At 43.8% G+C, this 27924-nt stretch overlaps 1 protein-coding gene across 1 annotated transcript in view; it reads left to right on the forward strand.

Annotated features, from left to right (window-relative positions):
* HSD11B2 (hydroxysteroid 11-beta dehydrogenase 2) overlaps positions 1–27924 on the forward strand; it is a 462059-nt gene that overhangs the window by 312232 nt on the left and 121903 nt on the right. Inside the window, exon 2 of the mRNA XM_069217606.1 lies at positions 10849–11061. Coding sequence (XP_069073707.1) covers positions 10849–11061 — 213 coding nt within the window. The remainder of the gene's footprint in view (positions 1–10848; positions 11062–27924) is intronic.

Raw genomic sequence — 27924 nt, forward strand, 5'->3', positions numbered from 1 at the left:
ACATTTGATTGAGTTAAAATAAATGTATTATTATTTAAGAACATTATAGTGCTCTGCACTTTTATATTTAGAATTATGTTTTACTTGCAATATATGGGTATAATGCATCCTGACTCGACGTGCTTTAGAAAATGTAAGAAAAAAAAGCAGAAAACAAATAAAAAACGTATAGGTATTTTGTAACCGAAAAGGGTATGGCCGGAAATCTATAAAATATAGTTTAAAAAATGTACATTCGGCATGGATGTGTTTTGGGCTGTGTAAGGAAGGGAACCAATTTTTACACAGAGCAGACTTTATTATGAGGGCAAACCTAGACAAAAACAAAGATGGGGAGAGGTGCACTGGTGTGCCTGCCCCTAGCAGCCGAGGGGATCTCAGACACATCACTATGTCGTCTGTGAAAGATGAAAGCCGTGTCTATATTCTTCTTGGAAGACCGCAGACGTCGTGCTACATGGGTGGCGGAGATGCCATTACCTTGTTTCTGTTGTATTTATGCTCATTCTGCAGCAGGAACGGCATGGCTTGCCCCCTCCCTGCTCACAGAGCTCTCTATAAAGTCTCTGAAGTGATGGGTGAGAGAGGGAGTGGGAAGGGCAAGGGGAAAGACAAATGAAAAAAGTATTTCACCCATTCAAAAGTATATGGCCAATCAGGCAATAATCCATGTAACAGGGCCAGTCTGCAAGGCCTAACAAAACAGCCTTAAGGTGGAACAAACATAAAGCATTTACCAATGATGTCAAGGGATTTTTGAAAGGCGAGCCCAGGAACGAATGAAAGTGATGGGCGTAGTTAAAACCCACAGAATAGATTACATGTCGAAAAGCAGAGCCCACCAGAAGCCATTGCCATAGACTACAAGGGATATGTCCAATGGAGGTCCAGATGTCCACAAAGGATACATTTACTGGTAATGATTCTAAAAGAAAATCAATTATATAACTATTAGTTATAGTTCAACTGGACATGGATACTGCCTTTCTGGACTGACGGTGGATCCACAAAGGCACTATCCCCCAGCACCTTCCATGCCGTTGCCATCCTGAAATGCCAGAAAAAATATGAAATATTTTACCATGGTGCTTCAGACGAATGAATACGCCTAGTCTACACAGCGGCAATACAGAGAAAGAACCTTGGAACCACAACAGTTTAGAAACACAGTAAGTTCACACAAAGCTTTTTATTCATCATAATGGAAATAAACCATTACATCAGCTTGCCTCAGCTCTGCAGAGCTGATGATGAGAGAGAAAATGTGCAGAGGAACAAGATAGTAGGTGAAAGAGCAGGAGTAAATGTCAGAAACAGCATCAATCTTATTCAAAATGGTTTGTGCACCAGAAAAGTGATCTAACTAAAATATGGTATTATGCACCTTTTTATATACTCTAATAAACTCGTGTCAACTGTAATAAGATGAATTCAGCATTTACGACTTGGATCCAGCATAATATTATTTTTATTCTTTAATATTTTATTGCACAGACTTATCGATCTAGAAAAGACTACAACAGCATTCTGCATTTTTGAACAGTCACTGTTAGATTTGAAAAAAAAAATCATATCTTTTTTTTCCATATTAAATCAAACTGAACCAAATTATAGAAACAAAATCAAATCCTGGTTCCTTGTGAATTACAAGCCTACACTGCCACCTCTTGGTTCAGGGGGCATTATTAAACCACTCGACCTTTGGTTTTGTAGTTTGTGATGGCATCAGACCACCTGGAAGGTATTATTATGCTCTTGTAATGGGCAGATACCCTTGTTCATTCTAAATAAATGACAGTTTAGCGTTTCAATACCAAACAACAGTGGGTAAATACTGTTCCTCTGGTGTTTGTAATTTTGTTCTGATTAAAATACATCCCCATTTTACTCGTGAAAAAACCTGTTTAGAACTGGCTATGTCATGATTGTCTATATCATTACAGCTTCCTGCCTGCCTTCTCCCTTTAAAGTAAATACCTGTGTCTGATTTGAAGAGAAATATGATATAACGTGAGGAAAATAAAATAAAGATATTGCTTGAATGAAAGACAAAAATGTCAGAAAATTATTTCTACAACATACCCAAGCAAAAATGTAAACTAAACTATAAAAAGAGGCCGGACTCCGTTTTAGCATGACAGCGAGGCACAAATAAGGTCACACTAGGCACAACATGTGATATGAGGTGAGAAATAAAGATTTACAGGATTAGACAAGTCAGTTCAGACCCATGGGTCATACGATGTGTGACAAGGTTCACCACAGGTATGTTGTGGGAACACAGCTTCCCGTTTCTATTCACACTCACAGTGTATGTTTTTTGCAGTGCTTCAAATGTATAAATAGAAGTGCAGATACTCTGTACTAAAATACTTGTTTATTTTTGGGAAGTGCCGGTACTCTCCAATTAAAAGTATTACGTTTTTCTTGAGAAGTGCCGGTACTCTCCCTCTCAAAATAAAAAAGTTCCGGTACTCGGTACCGGGCAGTACCGGCCCATTTAAAGCGCTGTTTTTTTGCCAATATCTACGAGATAACAAGAGCGCGAGCGCTTTAAAGCCTTACAACATTCCGTGTTTTTTTCTGATACGGAAGACTGTGGTCCTCTCCAGGCCTCCATACCAGACCCAGTATCCGAGGGTGATGATGGAGCCACTATCATGATGAGGAACTGAGCGTTCGCCTCGACGTAGGCTGATGGGCACGAGGGCAGCAGATGTGCAACAAGTGCATATACAGCCTGAGCATTCACCTGGACGTAGCCGATGGGCATCAGGCTGCAGATGTGCAGCACGTGCATACCCTGCCTTCAACTCCTCCTCCTGGGCCGGCCGTATTTTCGTTGTCCACAGGGTGTCTGATGACTTCATGTCCCCAGCGGAACCGTATTTTCAGAACTGTTCCAACTCTTTGCATTCGGTTGTAGTCTGCAATATTGCCGAAAGAATATCGAGTAGTCACAATATTGTGACCAAAATATTGAAAAAACAAAGTTTAAAGGAAGTAGGTGAATAGAGGGAGGCATAGATTTCCTAATCTTAAATCTACTTCTAGGTACCATGAAGATGCATGTGCTGTCACGATATCGGTGGAGTAAGTTATGAAAAATCTGTACAGACCTGTTGATATTTTAGTCCTCGATATTCTGCGCATCATATTCCTTCAGCGATATTCTGGATCGACACCTTTGTATTTTAGGAGCAGTGTCATCTTGTGGCTTAACAAGGAAAAAGTGTGTTAACCATGACCATATCTGTTCCCTGACTTGCCATATTTACACTTTAACAGCAGTACTGCTATGGGTGATGCAGATTTACTGCATCAGGAATAAAAAAAACTGGATAATATGTATTTAAAAACATTTGCTGGTAATTGCAGAGGGAAAATGATAAGCAACAGTGTTACCCCATGTTAATTCACATTTTTTGCCTCAATCTCTAAACGTGGATGGAGATAATATCGAGTGGTAATGTAATTATAACCTACAGATTTAAAGTGGATCTCTAAGTATATATATCTGAGGTGGGTTCTTTGCCCAAACTGTTCCGGCAAAGAGCTTGGTGTCCTATATTTATCCCTTATCTCTAAAGATAATTCCTAGCTCTGACACTGTGCACAGGAAACCCCCTGAGTGCCAGGTTGTTCCAAAAGCAGCATCGGGCCAAATCCTATGGCATCAAATAACCCCTTCATGAGCAGTTTGCAACCATTAAATGCAGGGCACATGTTGGGGGTACATGCGGGTACACGGCGCCCATCCACTATTTTCACAGGGTGGACGGTGTACGCCCTGCAGGAAGTGGGCCCCTCTAAAGTATGCTGAACTTGCCCAGGTGTCATTTTCAGACACTGGGACACATTCAGCAGCGCCTGCAGGATGTCTGCTTTAGTTTCGAGCAGCAACATGCAGGGGGCGAGGAGGCTTTCAAATTCTAGACTCCAGCTGGGCCCAACAAAGGCCGAATTGAAGGTGCTATTAGGCCTCCTTTTGTTGGGCGCTATCTGAGCCTCCCACCTAGAAGGAATGCAAGGGAAGAGAAACAAAGGCACACAGCTGGTTGTTATCACTTCACCAGTACCTGAGAGGCTGCTTTTTAGGTTGTTCAATCCCCATACATGACCATATGCATGCACGGTAAGAATGCCAGATGTGTTGTCTGTTCCATTCTTTACACAATTAACATTTTAAGTACCACTGTTTTGTTTTATTGTTTTTTTACAGTGCTACTCATCCCAATGCAGGGTGTTAAAGCACTTTACAACCCACATACATAAACTATATTGACAATAAATCCTATAAATGTGTAAATAATTGTACACAATGTGTTAGATAAAACAGTGAGGATTACAAAGTGTAGGAGTCACATGTCTTTTACAGCTCACTGTGCTATATTAGGATTACAATTAATGAACTGTGAGTAACAAAAGGATCCCCGTGTTAAAAGCAGTAACTCGCTTACCTAACTTCATAAAATAAAAATCTGTCATCTGCATGATGTGCTTTGCAAGAGACACTTAAACCGTATATGCTAATTTGCGTCAAAACTGCGATGAGAGAAAAAACAGGCCTCTCCAGCAAATGCGTCACCCTCAAAGGTTATCTTACTATCATTATTGTTACTCACGATTTACTGGGCAGACACAGATCTGTGCAGCAGGTGCCTTAACCCCATAGGATATTTGAAAATGAAGACTTTGCAACCAATTTTGCAGTGTAGATTTAATGCTAGATTTTTTCTTTGTTGCCAATTTATTTGCGGCAGAGTTTAAAAAATAAATAAAGAAATATATATATATATATATGTATATATATATATATTTTTTTTTAGGCCCACATTTTGCGTCGGGTTGCGTCACTTTTTTGGCACAACCCAGATGCAAAACCTCATTTGTTAAATCTCATAATTCGCTCAAATGTATCCATGACAGGCCTGCAAAATGTGTCTGAAGTGTTAAGACGTGATGTCACTTCTTGTGATGTTAGTTCCCCTGAGGTCATGGGTTGTGATGTCACTTCCTGTGATGCAGTGATGTCATGCTGTGATGACATGCACCATGATGTCACTTAAATACTACCTATCTTGGTTAGTCCCGTCACTTCTTTTTTCAGGACTTGTGCCCTGACTAAAGGGCTGCATCAAACCATGGGATGGATCAGATGTAAAGGCCCTAGTTACCGCAGAGGCAGCTGCCAAATATAGGACTGCTCAAAGAGCAGTCCCCAGCAATGGGATCTTTTTGAATGCAACCTATATGTGGGGTTGTTTTGAGGGGAGCCCCCAGCTGTTTCGAGCGTAGCTCGTGCACACTACTGTACTGTTTTAAGGACATTAGATAGCCATTTACAGTAGAGCCCCCAACTCAAGGGTTTTTCCAAGGGCAGGCCTCTTCAGGCTGTTGTGATCTGGCCATCTGTCAGCAGACTAGCAGAGGCTAGTTAAAGATTAAAAGTGTTTGCACAACTTGAAAGGCACGAGCATTAACTTTTTATGGGCAATGCTTTACTGCTGTTTCGATTTACTGTCTAGGAACAAATTGCACATTTATTCCCATATCAGACCACATCCAATCTGACAGCATAATAAAAGCAGGTCACGCAGAAAGAAAGGGAGGTGGTAGTTAGAAATCTCTTGTTACTGACCTGAAATATGACAGCCAGATACAGGTGAAGGGGCAGGGTAATCAGAAACTGACTTACATGGCTCAGTGTGACACATGGGCCATCATTGACTAAAGTTTTGCAATGCTTCTCACCTGAATTTACTTATTATTTTAGTAGTGTCACCCAGGCAAGGCTTATTTTATGGGCCCTTGTATGGAACACATTTGAATATTGCTCATTTCTTGCTAGTTAAAGCCTAGCTGATGCCAAACAATTCTAGATTACATGTTAAACTTTAACAGAGTCACAGAAAAAAAGTTGAAGTATGTCTTACATGGTACCCACAAAAATCCTTACGATGAAAGGAGAGAGAGGCAGAGGTAGAAATATGCAGAGAGGGATAGAGATTAAGGTATGGAAATTGAATAGATGGAGATGAACTAGAGAGAATGTTCATTATCCCTGGGTTCCTTTAGAAGGTGGGAAACTAGGCAAGTGCCCACTTTGCCCACACCTTAAAACATCTCTGATTACAAAGTTCCATGTGCGCAGTGAGAAATTCCATTGCGTCAGGTGAATGGTGGGGAAGCCTTTAGCATATGCCCGTCACAATGTCAGGGGTGGCTGGAGGGCAGGAGCGTCACTGTTGTGTACGCAGGCGAGTACGTTGTCATTTCACAGCCGTAATAAATTGCACATTTTCAATATAACTCATCATCTGATGCACAATCAACAGATTTCACGAAGCACACCTTGCTCAAAATGACTACAAGAAAGAACCCGTCACTCAAGTACAAGCAGCGGTGTCACTTTGCAAAAGTTAACTCATTACGTATCAGTGTTGATTGCCGGATTCAGGACTGTCGTGGGGGAGGTATTACCTCTAATTTAGGCCATGATAGGTTGAGAGAATTTCAGTTGTGTATGTCTTCATAGGATAACACAGCCCCTAATTGCTTAAGTACATTTATTTGAAACATGGATGGAAAAATAATTAATTTGGTGTCTTGAAAAAGTCTAGCAAGGTTTATTGCTGAAATCGACAAACAGGACACAATACGAAAACACAGCGTCTGCTGCATAATTAAGTTCTTGCTGGGTGAATATCCTGCATAATGGACCTCTGTAAATGACTCTTTTCCCATGCGGAAAAGGTTCATTTGCACTAGTCTGTGCTGTTCTGTTTCTTTTAGTGCCCTGTCCTTGTACTAACCAGTGCTTTCGTTTACTGCTCCTTCACAAGCATGATTGCATTACACTATTCTTAAAGTACGTTTTTTATACCAAACAAACAGTGCGAATTTGGCAAAATTCAACATTTTAAAAGTTTTGAGGTCTGGTGTGTAGGATCTTAAAGCTCCTCCTTGTGAACACCACACACAATACATATATATCGTACACACTGTTCTGCATGCTGAAAAAGAGTACACATGTATGTGTGTTCTGAGGAGGGCAACGTTATATGATTTTTTTCTAAAATAATTTAGTTTAAGAGGTGAAGGGGTCTTCCGAAGGGCGGTATAAAAAGGGTGGGCCATGCTTACACGCAAGACAAAATCGTTTATTTTGACGAATAACATTTTGTAAAGCATCAGCTGACATAGTTAGGTTTCTTTTATAAATTATCTCTGTATTTTGTTACACACTGAGGACTATTTTCACCTATACCTAGCATGTTAAGAGGTCACACCAACCATATAATAATGTCTCTACCTGTGGCATCATCTCCAGTTAATCGCATACAATGCTGTTTTACTTCATTTTTCCATGCTGCCTAACTCATTTAACCCTGCTGCATAGCTTGGTCCAGTATTGCCGCATTATTAAAGTGCCCATAAATAGATACCTGTTGGGACTGAAGATGCCATGAGGGATACATCCATTGAGATGTTGCTCTAATACACTATGGGGCATACTTACTAGAATAGTGGTGCAGGGCAGTACAGCAAGTGACCTTACTGCGCTGCCCTGAGCCAGAGAAAAAGGCAAAAATATACCGTATTTATAAAATACGGTGCATTTCCGTCCCGTCCCCCTGGGCTGGTGCACAATTTGCTGCCTAGAGTCAATGGAGACACCATTGCACCATTGTGAAACAGTGCCTGCGTTGCATAGAGAATTGTTTTGTGCAGGAAGGAGCACCTTCCTGCACAAAACAATCCACTGAGGTGTTTTCCTCTTTCTATGGGTGCTGCACAACGCAGCACACATGTAAAGAGGAAACAATGAGGAGAACTAAAGATATTTCTCCTCGTTATGCCTCCCCTATGGAGGCATACATTTTTGACGCATTACCAGGTTTCCATGTCCTTGTAAATCTGAGAATGCATCCAACACATGGGTGTTGCATGGGATATCCCCCCACAATGCCCCTGGAACGCCCTCCTGATGCAGAGTAAAGCATTGCACCGACTTGAGCTACTTTGCCTTACTCCACATCTATGAGGCCATGAAAAGCCAAGCACTGTGGCTTTGCATGGCCTCATAGGCATGGGTCGGCACTCTGCACCATTGGAGCATCAAAAAAAGTGACGCTCCTGCAGCGCACGGTGTTTGTAAACATGCCCCTCACCCTTTAAGGATGTCACACTTTGGTCGATGAGGACCTAAGACATGATAGACTTTCAGGATAAGCACAACATAAGTGAATATAATTTAGGAGTGGTTATTTTGGAAATCTGGAATGACTCCAGCCATTGTAAACCATCATTTAACACCCAGACACGTCCTTGCTTGAGCTCAAATGCAGTAACCCAACCTTCGTCCACCCATCCTCCTAGACTCCCAATCAAACTCTAGGCAAATGCTTGCATGTTTTTAGAGACTGTCAGGGCTGGCACTAGGTGTTGGCCTAAAAGCAAAAAATTGTTGGGTGGAATGACTAAATTAATTGCATCCACGTCGCCTGGCGGTTCTAGCTGGATCATCCTTTCTGGGACAGGGCTATGGCTGCTTTGCATATGGGTGGCGTCTTTCTGTAGTGTCACAGATGAGCTAAAATACAAAGGACTATAACGCTGACTCAGATGATTCCAAGTTGCTGAGAGTATTGCAAGCCTTCCATCAATCACTCTTTGTGCTAAATAGGTCTCCCTAAGTAGGAGGGGTGTGTCTAGTCACGTACCTCCATCTCTCTATGTATAGGCCTCAAGCTCCACCTCGCTGATGCAACTCATTAAATCTAAAATGAGCCTGGGGTTGATTATGTTCCCGTTCAGAGGAGAAAGAGGAGGCAATCTGGCATGAACTGTACCATTTGGTCCGAGGATGAGACAGATTTCCATCTAAGTGGTCCCTGTCTGCACTGGCACAGAAAAGCTTAAAACATACAGGAATGGTGCCTCCAAGTAGTTAGCAGTAGCTGAGAGTGAGTCATCCATGCCACCAGTCAGTTTAGTGCCATCGTGGTACTGGTCCTAGGCAATAGCCTGTCCATACCAGCCAAGTGACCAGCTGCGTGACTTTTTCAGCAAATCCATACATTTAGATTAATAGGACTTTATGAGAAGACACGATTTGTAAATTTGTATTGGCTGTCTTATTTGCAAGACTTTTTTTGTGATCTTCAACTTCAAACTCCACCAGGAACATTTTTCTGAAGGAACATTTGTGTTTTCTACAGACTTGCAGGGGCCCTGTATGAATACAAATGTCAATGAAGCTGATTTATTTCTGAAAACGTACCTATTATTTTAGGAGCAATTGTGTGTGCAGGAGTGGTGCTTTGATTTATTCAACAGGGTCTCGGGTTGCCTGCCAAAATGATATCCTATTAGAGGTTAGTCATGAGAAAATAAAAAGGTGTTTGTAAAAGTAAATGCATTTTTTGGGTTCAACCACTTTTATTGATCAGTGCAGATGAGGCATAGTGCAAACTCAACTCACAACAATTTCACAGTAGCTATCTCTACTCCACTACGCTGTAATATTAGAACGACAGCTTATTCTTAGCTTCAGTGCAGGAACCCTGCCTCTGTATGCAGACATGCTCAAAACAGAAACACATTACATACACTTTGCAATAAGCAGATCCCGCTGGCTCAAAATGCCCATGAAGACAGAAGGATGGGTTTAGAAGAGAAACATCACAATAAAATCTTCACTAAAAACACATTCTCCTGTTCCACACATGCACACACCGCAACAGAAATGGCCCTCTTCTAACCAATGGAAGCTGCCCTAGTCTCTGGATCGAATGTTAACCTCCTCAATTACCCTACCTCAACCAAGACTAGACTGACAACGACGAGTAATACTGGACGTTTTCCAATCAGCTAGGCTCGCTTCCTCCCTTTTTCCTATTCATCATTCACTGTCATTTTCTACCTCTTTCTCTCTATCTTTTTTATGTCTCTCTCTAGTGCCTTCTCTCTTTTGTCTTTCTCTTCTATTTGCCCCAACTCACTATACCTTCCTCATAATTTCCAGGACGCTGAAGCCATCAATCTTCAAAATTCAGCATTTGATGGCTTGAGCCCCGAAAGAAACGCCAAATGGGAATAATGTCCAGTCCACTTCTGTCCTCCCCACTAACCCCATCCATCAATGCTCCAGCCGCCTTTACCTGAGAAAAACATATTCCCGGCCCCGAAGGGCCACCTTCAGTTTAACTGGGTACCTAAACGAAGCCTTAATAAAAAAAAAACCTAGCTTTCAAGTCTTCCTTTATTAGAGTAATCTTTTTTTCTCGCTAGGCTGTCTAGAAAAAAAGTCTACATTGTTCTTACTCAGCATTACAAAATGCTTTCCAAAGGCCAGATAGCTTTGCTAAACAGTAAAATTAGCTGCATTCAATTTAACAGATTCTTATAATACAAATAACTCATGGGAAATTGGAACTCTGCAAAGATGTGAGCTGTGTAATACCCCCTGCTCTACAGCATTCCCAAAGCATCTCGTCTCAGTTGTGTGCATTACTCCTATCACCCCTTTGCAGGCCCTCAGGGGAAGTGGCAGTGCTGCCGCTACACTTCTGTCAGTTGTGCCGGAAGTAATAGATCTGGGGGCGATGCCACACTCTACTGTGCATCTGGCTCAGATGTTGCTATTGCTATGGTTCCCCCCTCTACTATATAGTTGATCAGCTTTGTTGAGAGCATTATGAAAGCTGTGCATGTATCACTCACTTGATTCCTCTAGTACTATGGAAGATTGCAATTAAAGTACTCATGCTCTTTTGTGAAGTTTTAAGTCAGCCCCTTGCCGCTATCTTGTTGTGACTAACACCACCTCTACTGTTTTTTAAGGCTGTGATACTGGGTTTGGAAACGCAGTAGCCCACAAGTTTGACTCGCTGGGATTCCAAGTCATCGCAAGCGTGCTGGATATGTCAAGTCCGGGCGCAAAGGAGCTCCGGCAACGTTGTTCTGCAAGGCTCACACTTGTTCAGGTGGACCTCACCAAGGCTGAAGATATACAAAAAGCTTTGCAACTCACAAGGACCTTGACGCTTGAGACGGGTAAGAGATGCTGTAAAGCATCACACCATTGATTCTAAACAACAATATACTTTTCTAACCCATAAAAATGTGCAAAATCTGAAAGAAGAAATCCTTATGTTAAAATAGGTGTGCTAATTTGGGGTGGTATCCTCAGAACTGTATTCTGATGTTTCTGTAGTTAGAGACTCACACATACAGGTGTGACCACCTTGGTCAATTATCAAGTAACTATCAGGTACAATACGAGCAATGTTTGCCACGAGAACTTTCTCGTGGCAACTAAATATATCATAGGATTTTCTTTATGTGATCCTGGAAGTCTGTGAGCGAGAGCCCGATTGAAGTGCCAGAGACTTTTAAATACATTAGGAGACAAACGTATATTCTGGTGGGCACTATAGGCCGGGGACTCATCTGCTCTGGAGAAATATTCCAGTGAGATGCAGCCTGAGGAACTTGAAAGACTTAGAATATTTGTGGTTACTTTCTAAGAGACCCAGGCCCTGATTCTGAGTTGAATTCCTATCCATGGTCAAGCATCGGCTTCTGCAGGGACCAGAAGTTCAAACACCATGGCAATTATCGCACCTGTACGTTTTTCACTCAATAACTCACCTGAAAAAAAATGGCAAAACACAATCAGTGTTGTAAACGGTTATTTCACATATTATGTCTCATTTGCACCTGGAAAACGCAGAATAGAAGGTAAGAAACACACCCAGTAAATCCCATTAGATTGAGGTAATGTCGTTTAAGAGTGTGATAAAAAAAACACCCCTCTTTCCAAACATCTTGGAATCAGGCACTTGATTTTGTAATTTAAGTCCACCAGGGACAGACTGTGACCATTTTCTTTGTTGATGATGATGAAGGTAGTTTTCTGCCTAAGGACGCTTTGTAACAGTCGTGCCCCACTGGACCGACTGACCATGTAGTCAGATGTGTGTTGCTTTTTACAATGCATGAAGTAGGACGTTCCTTTCAACAATGAGCAGCTGGGACAGTTTCTTCTTTTTCAATTTTTTGTTAATTGGGATTTTAGGGCCAGATGTACGAAAGGATTTTACCCATTCTGTGTCTATGGGAAAAATCTTTCGTACATATTGCCCTTAGTTATTTACAATACAAAACTTGTTTTTAGTCATTCACTCTATCTGCACATTGTTGACTCCCAAGAGCTGCTGACTACAGTGAAAATCCAAGGCCTTTTAGAGAAGTATGGCATGTTTACGTATTATGTAGAAGAGAGAGTAGGATCTTAACGGTGGCTATGGATTCGTTTGTGTTCATGTTTGAGATGATAGGAAAAGCCCAGGAGCTACATTGAATGGCTCTGAGCCAGGAAGCAGGGAAGCAGATAAAGGAGACAATACCAGCACTGAAATGTACGACAAGGAGGAATGCAATAAGTAGGAAATAAGTAAAAGTAAACTTGGAACCATGGTGCCAGAATTATTGATGATAGCTTATGTAAAAAAATAACATATGATTGTGATCAGAGTCTAACAGGTAAAATTGAACCCAAAGGCCCTCATTTCTTTTGGGCAGCCAAGCCAGCCAAGGCAGCCAAGCCACCAAGCCCAGTGGTAGAAGTCTCCCCAGTTTAGAATTACCCACCTAAGAACTTCTGCTAGAAGTACTTCCTTGTCACAGAGTGAGCACTTTCTTCAAAACTTGACATTGCCGACTCGCGCACCTTGCCATGGGAGACGGGTTAGCATTTTTCTTGTTTTCCAAAAGCAACTTAAAATTGTGGCTTTGTTCTTGGAAATACAAAAAAGTCACTGAGATGCTGGAAGTTTACTTTGTTCTTGTGGAGGGCATTTTCACATTCTTTCATTCATGGGTCTATCTTGGTGTGCATACCAGTTTCTTTCATGGGAAAAAGTATGACTTTGGAGGTGCATCTTCAATGAGGCATTACCACCCAGCTGTAAATGAAGTGCAAAGATTGCAAAGTTGCAAAAGAAGTTGGAACTGAATACACTAGTAATAAAGGGAGGTTATGGAATCCAGGATGAACATGGGAGAAAATCTAAGCCTGGAACATAAATATTGTAAGTGACTGAAGATTGGGAGCTAAAACACAAAAGATATTGAAGGCTGTTCAGTATTGCGAGAAACGATTTGTAGACAACCCAAGAGCAACAACACAGTCATTTTCACTAGTCCCAGGTCCCCATACCCAGAAATTGTTAAAATAGAAAGGTTAAAATATATGGTCTGTCTATGCTGTATAGCAATTCTCCAAAAGTTTCATCTGTAAGTTGCCAGGAGAGGTTAGTATAGTGTCCAAAGGGGGCAGATTTATGAAAAGTGGCGCTGCATCTAGTGCAGTGCCACTTTTCTTGCACCCCTTAGCATAAAAAATTCCAACGCCTATCCTGCAAAGCACCCAAAGGCCCATTTAAATTAATGGGAGCCTCCTTTAAAGACCTGCTCAGAGTAGGCGTTAAAAGTGCCAAAAAAACCCCACAAAGAAATCTCTTAGATTTCTGTGCGTCATTTTATCGGGCCCAATAAAGAGGGAATGCCCCCTTTGCATTCATTATGCCTGGCGCAGGCATAGTGTAGCACAAAGGGTTACAAAGTGGTGCAATGCATGCATTGTGCCATTTTGTAAATTTGGCATGCCGATTTCAGCCTCTTTGGGCCACATAAGCGTAAAGAAAATATTACGGTAATGTGACGGAAGGAGGAGCTATGGGACTCTTAAATCTGCCCCAAAGTCCCTTTCTCATAATTTTACTCTACCCTACCTTTGTTTCTAGGTCTCTCAATAGTTGTTATAGATGATTATTACTATTGTTATTTTTTTTTTTAAACACAAAACTGTTCATCCAAAGGAACAGGTGGTCGTGCTACTAGATTTCCAGGCATTGCCCTCTTAAAGAAAAAAAGTCATTTTAATCTACTTTTAGCATTTACTCAGCTGCTAGTATTGTATGCGAATAGTATAGATGGAATGAGAAGACTTTGCTCTACTTCTAATTTCTCGGGCTTTTGAGTAAATAATGGCTGACTAGAGGGTCTGGCATAAGGCAGTCCCAATATGTTGACCAACATATCATGGTCTCCTTGCCAGCCACAAGTTATAGCCATATCATATGTACGATTTGCTGTAGCCAGTCCTCTGTATTTGAAGTCTTCTTAATATGTCCCCGATTTGCAAACCAATTCTTCGGATAGCACAACAGTAAAAAGTTTAAAAAAAGACATCTACCTTACTCAGGTTCCGATAACTTTCTTGTACTCTTACATTGAAACTTGCTTGATGTACATCTTAGTCAATGGCTTCATTTAATATTCTACTTTCATTCTTCTAGAATTCACTTTACCTTTCACAGAAGATGAACAAATGTATTTCCGAACCATGGTCCTGATTACGATCTTGGCGGATGGACTAGTCGTCTACAAACGTGACTGATATTCTGCCTGGTGTGTTACGATCTCCATAGGATATAATGGAATCATAATACGGCGGATGGGATACCTGTCATGTTTGTGACAGAGTAACCCTATCCACCAAAATTGTAATTAGGTCCTAAGGCATCTGGCATTTCATAAAGGTTCTTTTGAAATTTAGCTTCAGCTTACTCGTTTTTCTATGTTCTTGTACAGCCAGTAGGCTGAAAAAATATGATTTCTTAGATACAGCCATCTTCACCATTTTATGTCGAGTATTAAGGAAAGCTTGCCATAAAACTGGGATACAGGGCATTGACAAGAAGCCTTAGCGCAACATATTCAAATCATGGAGCCACTTATACCACTGTGACACTTCTTTTTTTATTACAAAATGGTCTTGTTCACATCCTGCAACTGCCATCATTTCTTGCATTTCTGGCCTTCATTTCAAGGAGCAGCAACAACAATTCAGTGGTCCCAGTTTGCAGTCCAAAATATCTCCATTTGCTTTATCCCTAATGCCAAAAGCTTTTACATCTGTTAGGTGGGCAATCCTTTGAAACTTCCCAGTAAGTTTTAGTTTACTGAGGAGCATGGCCAGCCATGGATGAAGATGGCAGCACACTGAGGCTGCTCTCTCCACCAGCAACCAACCCCCAGGTGATACCAAAGGCTGGATCCCTATTGGTCATGGGCTGAGGCAGGGCTCACCTAGGAGCATCGGTGGACACCTGCTGTGTGTCTGGATAGTGAGGGAGAGGCGCAAATACTCAAGTCGGAGGAGTTGCATCAGCCAAAGTGTGACCTCCAAGATGACCGACGGAGGCAATAGGTGCGGCAACTGAGTGCAGCGGCGTTGGGCACTCAGGGATTGGAGGCAAGAGTGCAAAGTTCTGAGTTGCTCTCAGTGATTGGCAGCCCACGAAGGCAGGCCGACTCTCTATGCCATATGGGGAAGGAGGCGGCAACAATGCAGGTAATCCTGAAGCATGATGTGGTGGGCCTGGGCCAACCTAAGGAGAGACAGCACAGCGAAAGTGGAGGAGGATGCCTGGAGGTGGCTGGTGCAATCTGCGGCCCGAGCTGTCAATGTTGGGCTACACCACCAGTCCAGCCGTCTTGGGCATTGTGCAGCTATATGCCTTGGGGGCCGCTGCTGCCTCCATAGATGTGTAGGGGTGCCCATACAGCATGCTGGACTATTTTGGTGGGACCCCGATAGCATCAGACAAGTAGACTGGAGCAGCAAAGTTATGAGTGAGTGCAGGCTGGCGGTGTCCCAGCTAGGGATGCCACAGAGCAGGAGTGGAGAGGCAAGGATTTGCAATTCGGGGGCACTGGAGTAACGTGGTGCTGCGGGGCGCCTCCTCCTGTGGGGTGAGTTGAAGGGTGTTGGCTGAGAGTCTATTTCCCCGAGGAGTGGTGACCTCTCCTGATCTGTAAGGCGTGAACTGCCTGTTGTGGATATAACCTGCAGTCGTGTGACTGGAGTTGGAGTCTCTAACCCCTGCAGCTGGCTTGGAGAAAAGTTAGAGGAGATTACTAGGCCACTGTCGGATGAACCAATGAAGGGCAGAAGCGACAGACGCAGCATCCTCTTTGAGACTTTCCGCGGGGCATGCCTCAGAGGATGAAAGTGCAGCATCCACCTCAGAGCATCTGGACTCCGATGCCTTACTTGAGGACTTCACAGGTAGACTGCACACAATACCCAGAAAGGTGGATGACCTTTGATATGGCGACTGCTTCCTCCTCAAGCAAAGGACTCTGCAATATTTGCTAACTATCTGCAGAGTTGGATTGGTCTGCGATTAGAGCTCATGGTTAATGTGGTGCCAGTAAAAGGACCTGGAGGCCCTTCCTTAACAGTTAGGGAACAGATTAACTCTGGATTTGTATGATCCTTCAGTCTATTGTAGTAGAGGGGATTGGTGGCGGAGAACTCTCACCATGAACATACTATGGCAGCCAAACCTCTTATGGAAACCACCATACCACCTGTTGGTACTGGAAGTTTCGGTTTTAGCACAGAATTTGACTGTCGGTTTTGGCTGGAATGCTGTTGTGACTCTGACCTGGGGGAGGGGAGTTGTGAATTGTTTTACTGCCTACGCTCAGTGTGCATACATGGCTGCTACAACAGATGCCGCAGAGGAAGTGAGGTAGGAAGGGGTGTCATGACTCCTTATAGCAGACATGATTGACAGGTCAATAAAATATACATTTATGACATGGAATCTGTTCTGTCAGCAAGTGGTTTAAAGTCCTGGCTTCTTTGAAAGGGAGAGGGGTGGACATGGTTCTCCTTGAGGAGACCCGCCTGACATGACCTCAAGCCCTCAAGCAACAGAGGTGATGGAGGGGGCGGATATATGCAACCAGTTACTCGGCATGCTCCTGAGGGCCCTCATTTGGGTCAAGTCAGGAGTTCCCTTGGAAGTCCTAAGGACCCATGTCGATGAGAGTGGTTGGTATGTAATGGTGGCAGGGAGGCTAAACGGGCAGCCGATATAGATAGGTAATATCAATTTATCCTTATATAGGACAGTCATAGTTCTTTGCCGCATTAACAAGAGTCCTCTCCCAGGACCCTGAAGCCCCATTGCTGCTGGGCGGTGATTACAATTGTGTGGCAGATGTGGGGTTGGATAGATCAACGCCCATGGATTCACTGCAGACAAGATTGGCACCGACCTTCTATGACTGCCAGAGTTGCTGGGCCATGCGGGATGTATGGAGAGACCATAATCTGAATATTCCTTCTTCTCCCCTGTGTATGACCTACCTGTTGGCTGGACACAGTGTTATGCACTGCAGGACTCGCAGTGTGGGTTGATATTGTTGAGTATCTTAGTCGTACTCTCACTGACTGAAATCCCCTGCAGTTGGTACTGCAGTAGAATTGTCCAGTAGTGCCTATACCGACTTGGTGACTTGAAGATAACTATTTTACAAACCCACTTTTAGGGATCCATTGGCTGAGGTGATCACAGGTTAATTTGCCATTAATGTAGGCACAGCCTCCCACACTAATGTGGAGTGAGATGCACTTAAAGTGGTTGTTTGGGGATTTATCTTAGCGAGTCGGTGGGAGTGGCATGCTCACTACAAGAGACACTCTCCAAATTGGAAGAGACTCTCAGGCACTTGAGGACAGAGAGTGCAACTCATCTGCATTCCTTGCGGACCCTTGAAGAGGCACATGAGAAACACAGAGGTATAGAGTAAACTCCAGTCTATGAACTGGTGGGATTACCTCAACACGGAACACATGAATGGGGAACGAGCAGACTAGGGGCACCCAATCAAAACAAATTACCAACTCACAGGTTGCCAGAATGTATCCACCGGCAAACATACATGCAGTGTTCACAGACCATTATAGGGAACTGTACAGAGAGGGGAATTCCTCTTTGGGAGAGGTGCTGGAGTCCTTCTTGGGTAGGGTGACCCTCACACAATTGCTGGGGACAGTGCAGGAGTGACTGAGGGCTCCCCTCACACCACCTGAAAATAAAGCTGCCATAAAAGAGCTGTCTTGTGGCAAAAACTAGGGACAGATGGCCTGATGGCTGGATTTTATCAGACATATGCTGCCGAGATGTACACCAGCACATTGGCGTGTGGTGCCTACTGGACATGACCAGATAGGCCCTTATAGTCTCTGTACCCAAACTCTTGAGCAACAAGTTAGATGAATCAGCCTACTGGCCCCAGTCAATGCTAAATATAGACTATAAGATTCTTAGCAAAATCCTGGTGAACTACCTCCAACTGCACTTCTCTTACCTAATACATGAACATCAGAATGGGTTCAGACCCAGTCGTAAGACCTCGTTTAATATTCGGCAATTGCATTCTCGATAAAACAAAACCCAGAGGCGGTGATGTTCTCAGTGGATATACGGAAAGCCTTCAACCCCCTACAGTGGCCCTATCTTCAGACAGTTGTGTGTCAGATGGCATTGGGGGAGGGATGAAATAGATAGGTGGGACTATTTTATGCAGGTACAAGGGCCAACATGTGAATTGTCAGGTGCATCTCAGAGGCGTTTGAAGTCTGCTGAGGCACACAACAGGAATATCCTCTCTCCCCTATGCTGTTCTCCCTAGCAGTGGAACCATTTGGATGTCTGCTGAGGAGGGAAGAGACAGGGGACAGGGATCCAACTACATGACAGGAATAATAATTTCGCTCTATGCAAAAGATATGCTCATATTCTTGAGGGATGTCAACCGGGGAGGGGGGTCCCCATGGAGTATATCTTAACTAGAGGTGTTCGGCCAAGTTCCCGGGCTACAAATTGGTACAAATATCTTCCCCGTGATCCTGGGATTTGCGGATCTACCAGAGGCAGTGCAGGGGACCAGTTCGATAAGGGCTCCTAGGATGCGCAGATACGTGGGGATTAACAACTACCACACATATACTGACATCAGAGAGGGCAATCTTTGTCGGGAGGGGCGCTGCATGCCCTCGGAGGCACAGTGGCATTTTGGAGGAGCCTGCAGCTACCGTTTATGGCACATTTTGCGTTGTCTAAAATCATCATGTTGCCCAGGGTTCCTGATTCTTTTGTTAACCTATCTGTCTGGGTACTAGAGACATGATTCAAGTCCCTCAACAGTCTGCTTCGGCTTCTGATTTGGGACAGGCAGTGCTACCGAGTGTCTCTGCGCACCCTCAAGTGTCTGACCCTGAGAGAGGTACTTGGGGTCCCAGATTTTGAACTTTACTACTACACTGCACAAGCGCAGAGGATTGCTGCTGGTTTGCAGGGCTCAGCCTGGCAGAGCAGGGGGACCACTGAGCAAGAAGTAGAAAGGGGGCACAGATGGCCACTGTCTTGGGGGTTACAATGACCCAGCCTAGAAAGACAAGGCTCCTTTGTATTGCTCTTAGATGCTGGGGAGGACTTTGGCGTACAGTGGGACCAATATTGCTTTATGCTCTGGCGATGTAGTTGGTGGAGTTGCCGACGGCTTGGGGAGTATATTTTACCACCCAACGACTGGAATCATGGACAAAAGCAGAAGTGGAGACTCTGGAGGACTGCTACTCTGATGCGGCATACTGATAGGTGGAGCAACTAGAGATGAAGAGGGGATGCCGAACATCTAATTCGTGACCTAAGGAGCATTGTTGAGGGCAGTTAAACAGGTGTACCAATTCACAACCTGCTGCAGACATTGCTGACTTTTCACCCAGGAGATAATCTGATTTTTTGGTTATATAAGACAACGTACATCATGAGAACATGGGGAATTCAGCTTGGTAGAGCCTTTGCCAGGAAAGAGTGGGGTTACATTCTAGAGCACGCATACAAGTACACCTGCAATACATAGTTTAAGTTCATACAGTTCAACTACCTACACTGTACATACCTTTCGTTCCATAGGTTGAATGTTATGCTCCATACTACAGACTTGAGTCTCCAAGATGTGCCCAAATTTACACAGATTTTATTTCATATGGTTTGGGGCTGCCCTATCATCTAGTGCTTCTGTCTGCAAGTTGTAGGGCATCCGGATCAACATCTGGACTGCCAGTATTTCCAGTCCCCCAGTATATGCTCAATGGGTTTATACAAATGGTGCCCAGAAAAGAAGGCAGGTGATAAATTCCTCGTTTTGACCGTGGGTGTGGCCGCAGAGATTTTGCCCAGCACTGGAAACGTCCCCAGGAGCCGCCGCATAGCCGGTGATGAAGTGGACACTTGAGCTATAACAGAAGGTGCCGCGCTCTGTGCAGAGAAGTGTAGCAGGCTGGGCAGACGACCACTGGCAGACCTGTGGGAGGAAGTAATGATGGTGACTAGCTTTCTAGATAGTAGGCACTGAAATGGAGGCGTGGTCGGATCTCAGGGCCCATGACATGCTCCCTGGCGAATGCGGCCCTAGTAAAGTTAGGGTAGTGTCAATATAACTCTAGCTGTTTCCCTGTTACACCCTTTATAACCTGGATGACACATAGGAGGAAAAGGGGAGGACATTTAGGCGCACAAAAGGTGATCAAGTATAGTAACTTACACTGAGCAAAGCTTCACGTTAAAAGTTCTCCACATTGTTAATGTGTTTTATTTGTGGCCAAGTCGAGGTATGGACCCGAAATACAAAATGAATATGCAGATGATCTACCTCAAAAGCCATCAAACACGTTTATGTGAATAGTAATCATTCAGTGTAAAAGATGGTATTTGTACGCATGAAAAAAAAACAATAAAGAAAAACTTAAATAGTTTCAGTTTATTACATCACTTATTCAGAAATGCACCCAGAGAATCTTATAGGGACTTGAAGCTCCACAAAACCAAGTCCAGGCTTCTTTATTTATCCCATAGCAAGGATTTTGTTCAACACCTACAGCAATGTTATCTGAATTGGGAAAATTATAGGTGAAGCGTTGTATGAATAAAATAGTTGGCCATGTAAGATTCCACTTTCTTCTCCCGGCTGTCACTTTTCCTCTATATTTCTCACTCTGAACTACTAGTAGCCGGTAAACAAAATGGAAGGAAAAGGTCGCCCTTGTCTTGTTCTTCTGTGAATCACAAATGGATCTGTGAGCACTCTACGCACCAGTGTCCTGGCTCTTTTATTCAAGTTTGGTTCATGTGCAGGGCTTCCATTCCATTCAGAAGATTTCCTTTACAATACATCTCGGATAAGTTTTTTTTTTCTTTAATTAAAAGATGAAGTGAAAGTTTTTCTGTTTCATTATAAGAATATTTGCCTTAACTGGTCATTCTACTGCATGCATGCTATCATAAGTTAGCGTATAACATATTCCTTTTTATCATAACTATCCCCGATTTAGAGATGTCTTGTTGGACGTGGGTTATTAGAAGTGATAAGTATGAACCTACCACTGGCAATAAGGCCACTAGCCAAATATAGGTTCATTAAAGGTCTCAGTAAATTAGCCTCTTGCTCAACCCTTGGTTGCTGTAACCGAGCACACAGGCCTTAGGAGGCAAGAGTGTAAAGCATTCAAAAACACCAATGCAATAAATAAGTGAGACACAACATAAAATAAAAATCCCACACCAATTTATAAAAAAAAAGGTTATAATTATACGAGTAAATAGATACCAGAACAACAAAAATCCAATGTGGGGGATGTGAATTTTCTAAGAATAAACACTTTCTAGTGCTTAGAAACACAAAGCTCCTACTTTACCAAAATTCTCCAAACTTCTCCAGACTTCAGGAGTTGTTTCTTGAAGTCATCCTTGCAGGTACAAAGGGTCCAAAACACAAATGCAAGGGTGTTGAAACCGGTCCACAATTCCCACAATGCACATGGCCAAATCCTAAAAAAAGTCCACTGGATGCACTCCAGGCTGGGGCCTCTTGCTGGAGTTGATGCAGGTGAAGCACTGTTAGCCTGTAGCTGCAGGGAGTCCACTTCTGAGTCCTTCTTGAACCAAGGCACCATCCCCAGGGCTGTAGTACCAGATTGCGCAGTATGCGCAGTCCACTCAGAAGTGCAAGCCAAGGGTGCTTATTCATATTACAGCAGGGTAGTCCTTCTTCCAGTTGCAGTTTCAGGCAGCAGATCTCAGAGGCTATGCACCTCTCACATATTTATTCCCAGATCCTAGCATCGGGAAGGGGGCGCCCCTGATGAATAGAATGCAGGGTGATACTCAGATGCATGACCACTTCCTCCAAAGTGTGGCATTTTCCTGTCCCAGAAAGCGCCATTCTTCCAAAGTCCATGATAGTGTCAGGACCCAACAACTCTAACTAATTTTGTCAACATCCTCAGGGGCCTTGTTTTAATCATATGCGTGTAGCACCACTGGGTTGCTTTTAACGTCATTGTACTGTCTGCATTTCAGGATAGATATTGCCAATGTTTGAGATGTACTTGATGTTACCTATGTTTGTTGCAGTATATAGTTGTTTTCACCAATGCTAGTTGCACTATATAGTTGTTTTCACCAATGCTTGTTGAACACGTGACTGTGTCAAGTCCTCCTGCTTCTAAATGTGTCAGATTCAATTGTTTATTTGTTGCCAGGCAACCACCATGCTCCCAAGGTCTCCATGAAGCAGGTGTTTTCAAAAACATGAGTCATTCTGGCTATAAATACTCTTGCTGTGCACATGACTCTGCTTGGCTTTCTTCCTGCCTGGCAAGGAAAGCCCTCTGCACTCTGGAATTCCCTCCAGGCCCCACCGCTGCCCCCTGGCAGCAAAGAGCCTCAGCAGAGATCTTCTGGAAAGAACACACTTCTGTCAGCTAAGTGGAGCATGCTGTCTGAAATCTGTTTGTGTACAATTTTATTATGGTCGCTTTGTTTTTTGGTGAAAGCTGAAAGCTGAGACTGATTGCACTCTACCTTCTTGAATCTTTGAAAGGCCTCTTCTAAGGACACAGACATGATTTATGAGTGGGGGCCTTGATGAGGGTTGACTAACAGATTTAGCCCAGGGCCTTGACAACTTTTGTTTTGTAACTGAGAACTGTGACAGAACTTCACTATCTTCCACTTGTTTATTTTTTGTACTAATAGTGATTACGCAATTCAGTGATAGGATTACTTTAAGTGTGAGTTTACTTGCTTTTGGTATTGCAATTCATTTTATGTTAATATTGAATATGCAATTCAGTGCTAGGAATACTCTAATGTGAGTTGTCTTGCATTTGAAATTGCAACTCATTTTATGTTGTAGTTTTACCATATAAAAGTTAATGTGAAAGTGCAGATCCATGAAAGAGGCTTGCAGAACTTCCTAATTTGTTTAGAGATGTTCAGATTTCGTCACCTTTTGTATATATTAATCCACGAGAAGAGAGAGAGGGCCAAGTTGCTGATATTACCAGATGAATATGTTGTGATAACCAAATTAGACAAACTCAATGAGATCAGTGCATGCCTTTTTTAATGATGTTTAATGAGACCAGTGCATGCTTTATTGAATGTTGTGAAACAGTCTCTTAATAGCACATAGCTTCACCAATACTGTAATTCATCAAAGAAAGGCAACTTCCAGGGGCTCCACTGACAGTCCTCCATAACCTGAAGAACTGCACCCGGCTGGATCCGGTGAAAAGGAGTGCAGTGTTTCTTTCTCTCTTTTTCCAGAGCCCCTTCACTTTTGGGGCACCTGCCGGGGCTCCTGGTGCAATCAGTAGCACCGAGTGGTGCCTCAGGAGGTCAGGAGAACAGTCATCGCCCCTGCAGACAGCCTGGTTTTAAGGTGAGTGGCCATGCCATAACAGATAGCTGAAATTTCAGCAGAGCAGTAAGAGCTGACTAAACCAACCCCCAGTGTGGTTAATTTCTATGGCTCCTCTCCTCTTAAAACCTGCAAATTCCTTCCTTAAGCCTGGCATCTGGCTGAGGGATCCAGAAGGTGATCTGGCATTCTCTGCCTGTCCTGGTCTCCTTTGAGACTTGGGGGGTCATTATGACCCTGGCGGAAGGCGGAGAAGCAGCGGTAAGACCGCCAACAGGCTGGCGGTCTTACTTTGTGGAATTATGACCACCATGGTTACCGCCATGGTCATCCGCCGGTTCTCCGTTCCACCTGCCCGGCTGTAGACCAGGGTCTCCAGCCTGACGGGCGTCACTATACCGCCGGCGGTATTTGGACCCGGCTGACCGCCATGGATTTCATGCGGTTTGAAACCACCATGAAATCCATGGCGGTAAGCACTATCAGTGCCAGGGAATTCCTTCCCTGACACTGATAGGGGTCTACCCCAACACCCCACCCCCACCCGACTCCCTCCCCTATCCCCCCACCACCCCTGCCACCCCCCCAAAGGTGGCAGGACCCCCCTCCCCACCGGACTCCCAACATCATACACACATACTCACCCAACACGCACGCAGGCACCACCAACACACATACACGCACACACACCGACATACATGCCAACATCCACACACACAGTCAGACACGCACACCCACATTCAAACATACACGCACACATCCATAAGACATACCTACAGACATACACGCACTCATTCCCAAACACACAGCACCCCCGCAAGCATACACGCACTCACACACCCCCTCTACATACACACATACACACCCCCATGCACGCACACAACACACAACACCCCCCCACCCCCCTCACGGACGATCGACTTACCTGGTGTGACGATCCTCCAGGAGGGACGGGAGCCATGTGGGCTGCTCCGCCGACACCACATCGTCAACAGAACACCGCCACGGCGAATCACAAGACGTGATTCACTGGGCGGTGTTCTGTTGGAGTGGCGGTGGAGGTGGAGCAACCTCCACTTCCCCGCCTCCCGCCAGTATGGCTGTTGGCAGCTCTCCGTCCGTAAAAGGACGTAGAGCTGCCAACGGTCATAATAGGCCGAGCGGCAACCCGCCACCACTGGCGGTCTTCCGCATGGCGGTCCCTTGGCGGTCTTGGAAAAAGACCGCCGAGGTCAAAATGACCCCCTTGATGTTTTATTACCCCTCCCCCCTGCTCTGGCATTCCTGTGTAGCTGCAGAGCTACCCTTCACCAGATAGCCTTTACCCTGGACATCACTTATCACCTAATCAAAGCAGGTCTGCTAATCCTGTTAGCACTGACCAATCAGAGGGGGGCTTCAGAAGGCTGGATTTTGGCTAACAGAAAGAAAAGCCTCATAACTTATTTTCTGTACCAGTTATGATAAATTCACCAATATCAAATTGCGGGATTTAATCAAAAACAAATCTTTTAATTCTTTGAATGACTTTTCTACACTTTTTTTTACTATATTTATAATAAAATACAATATTGCAATAATAGCCTATGGAACCCAGTATCTACAATAGAGAAAAATGAAATGACTAGTTTTTTCCTCACCAGGGTTTATAAACATCTTTTTGACCTCCACACCTAGGCACCTAGGGGAGACTCTGGGGGTACCGCCTATGTGAAAACAAGGAAGATCGTCACATTTAAAGTGCCCATAGCACAAAAGTCAAATTAGGACACCAGTTCCATTTAAATGCAGTCTGCAGAGTCAGACTTTATTTACAAATTACAGAAAACCTCCAGCAGTGCTCACATGCAAAGGGCAGCAATTCTGCTGCCCCTCTTCTTCCATGCCCTATTATGTACTAGGGTCTTATAGGTTGTTGGCACCCACTTCCCATATTATTTACTAGGGACTTATAGGGGCTGTCATGCAAGTGGTATGGATGTAACTTTTAAAGACAGACTGCTAGTCAGGCCTGAATTTGGAAGGTTAAAAAGCACACAGCAGTACACACTTGCAAGTGCAGCAATTATGCTGTTGATCTAATCTCCATGCCCTATTATATACTGGGGCCTTACAGGCAGATTGTACCCCCTTTTCCTATTACGTACTAGGGACAGTTAATCAGTTACCATCAGCACCAGTCAGCAACAAAAAATGGGGGTGAACAGGGCAAAAAGATGACTTTGCAACAGGTCTGAAATGGGTTAGGTCCCTAATATCCCAAAAAGAATTTTGTAGCATGGCTGTTGTACTTCAAGCAATTAGCAGATGAATACACTCTAACAGCAAGTATGTGATATACCTGTCAGCTTCCCTTCTTCTACAGAAGACACAGCTATGCCTATATGTCTTGTGGCCATGGAATGTCTTGGGGGGCCTGGAATTCACTCCATTCCTGGATCATTGAAGAGGAAAGAATTTGGATTACCCTACCATCCACAGCAAGCATTCTGAAGAACATCATTAAAGAGCTCATTGATATTATATGATCGATGGGGTTTAAAATATAAACTGCAGTTTAAGTTCCAAGTTGGAAGGTTTCACTAAATTTAGATGTCCGACATGCATGAGTACTTTTTAGGTTTAAATCTGGACGTGGGGGACAGCAGAAAGTAGATGACAACCACCAATGAGTAATAAGTGATAGAAAAGCTAGGAGGTAATGGACGGGCAGGTACGGGGCTAAGCAGAGAGGGAGAGTGCTTGCTCAGTGGTTTTTGAAGTAAAATGAGTAGGACGCCTAGGTGGTGGGAGGAGGGGAATTACTAGAGAGTTTCACATTTATGTTTCAATCAGCAGTCTGCATGAGGCGGAGTATTCATGGATATGCTGGATAGGTCAGCTTCCTGAACTTGTGAGATATAAACCGTATAGAGGGCCCCCAGATTCTGTTGGACCATGGCAATGTGTGAGCCTCCATTGCTGTTAGTTTCTCCATTTCCAGGAGTTCTCTTAGTTTGTGTAGCCAGTTCAGGATTGTCAATGTTGTGTCAGCACTTCAGTGGGATAGGAGGACCTGTGTAGCTGCACCAAGTGCTAGGGTGGTGGCTTTCCCCGTGCCAACATCAAAGGATATGTTTATGCATTTATAAGGCCTAGTAAAATATAACTGGGAAACTTGAGTAGCTCAGTGTCATATATTTCATTGATGTTTGCCAAGACCTTCATCCAGAACTGATGTATTTTGGGGCAGTTCCAAAGAAGATAAGTCAGTGTGACAGACTGTCCACATTGGCTCCAGCAATTGACATCTCCATCTGGCTTTCATTTGGCCACTCTAGCTCACATGTGCTACCAATAGTGTGTTATTTTGAGCAACATTTCCTTGCCAGATGCGCTGCAAGTGGTGGTACAGGCTCTATGTAAGATGTCATAGCACTCCCTGGGAGTGAATGTGCGTTCACATTCCAGATCCCACCGCCGCACCGCTGTGCCGGTGATTTGGCAGGAGTTACTGATGTAATGAGGAATGCATAAATGTCAGAGAGATTGCATTTGTCAGTAGAGTGCATGAGGAGCCATTTTTCAAATGGCGTACGGGGCCGACTGCCATCTGGGTGAATGCGGGGGTTCATAATTGTTAGAAATGGGGTCTTTGGTTGGCAGTCAGGTTACCCCTGTCCAAGCAAGGACCCTTTCTCTAGTAAGGGTAAGTCACACACAATCCAAATTATACTGTGCCCACCTTCTGGTAGCTTGGCATTGAGCAGTCAGCCTTAACTTAGAAGGCAATGTGTAAAGTATTTGTGCAATAAATCATGCAATAACACAGTATAAACACCACAAAAGTAGACAACACAGGTTTAGAAAAATATAGAATATTTATCTGGATAAAAAAGGTAAAAATGATCAAGATTTGATAAGTACACTTTGAAATGTCACTTTAGAGAATGATAAAAAGAGTGTTAAGTTCTTAAAAGCAATAAGACCCTCATTACGACCCTGGCGGACGGCAGTAATTTGGAGAAAAGTACTGCCAACAGGCTGGCGGTACTCCTCCCCAGAATATGACATAGGCGGTTTGGCTCAAGCAAAACCACCAGTGTACCACTCCGTCTGCTATGGCGAAACAGCCGCCAGGCTGGAGACTTCAGTCTCCAGCCAGACTGCCGTCACTGTCCCACCCGTGGGATTATGACCCCACTTAGCCTACCGCCATGGTTTTTGTGGTTCTCATCCTCCCCCTCCCACTCCAGACACCCCCCACGATAGACGCACACATTCATGCACCATCATAACACTCAT

This window comes from Pleurodeles waltl, chromosome 12 (assembly GCF_031143425.1).
Source record: "Pleurodeles waltl isolate 20211129_DDA chromosome 12, aPleWal1.hap1.20221129, whole genome shotgun sequence".
Taxonomy (NCBI): domain Eukaryota; kingdom Metazoa; phylum Chordata; class Amphibia; order Caudata; family Salamandridae; genus Pleurodeles; species Pleurodeles waltl.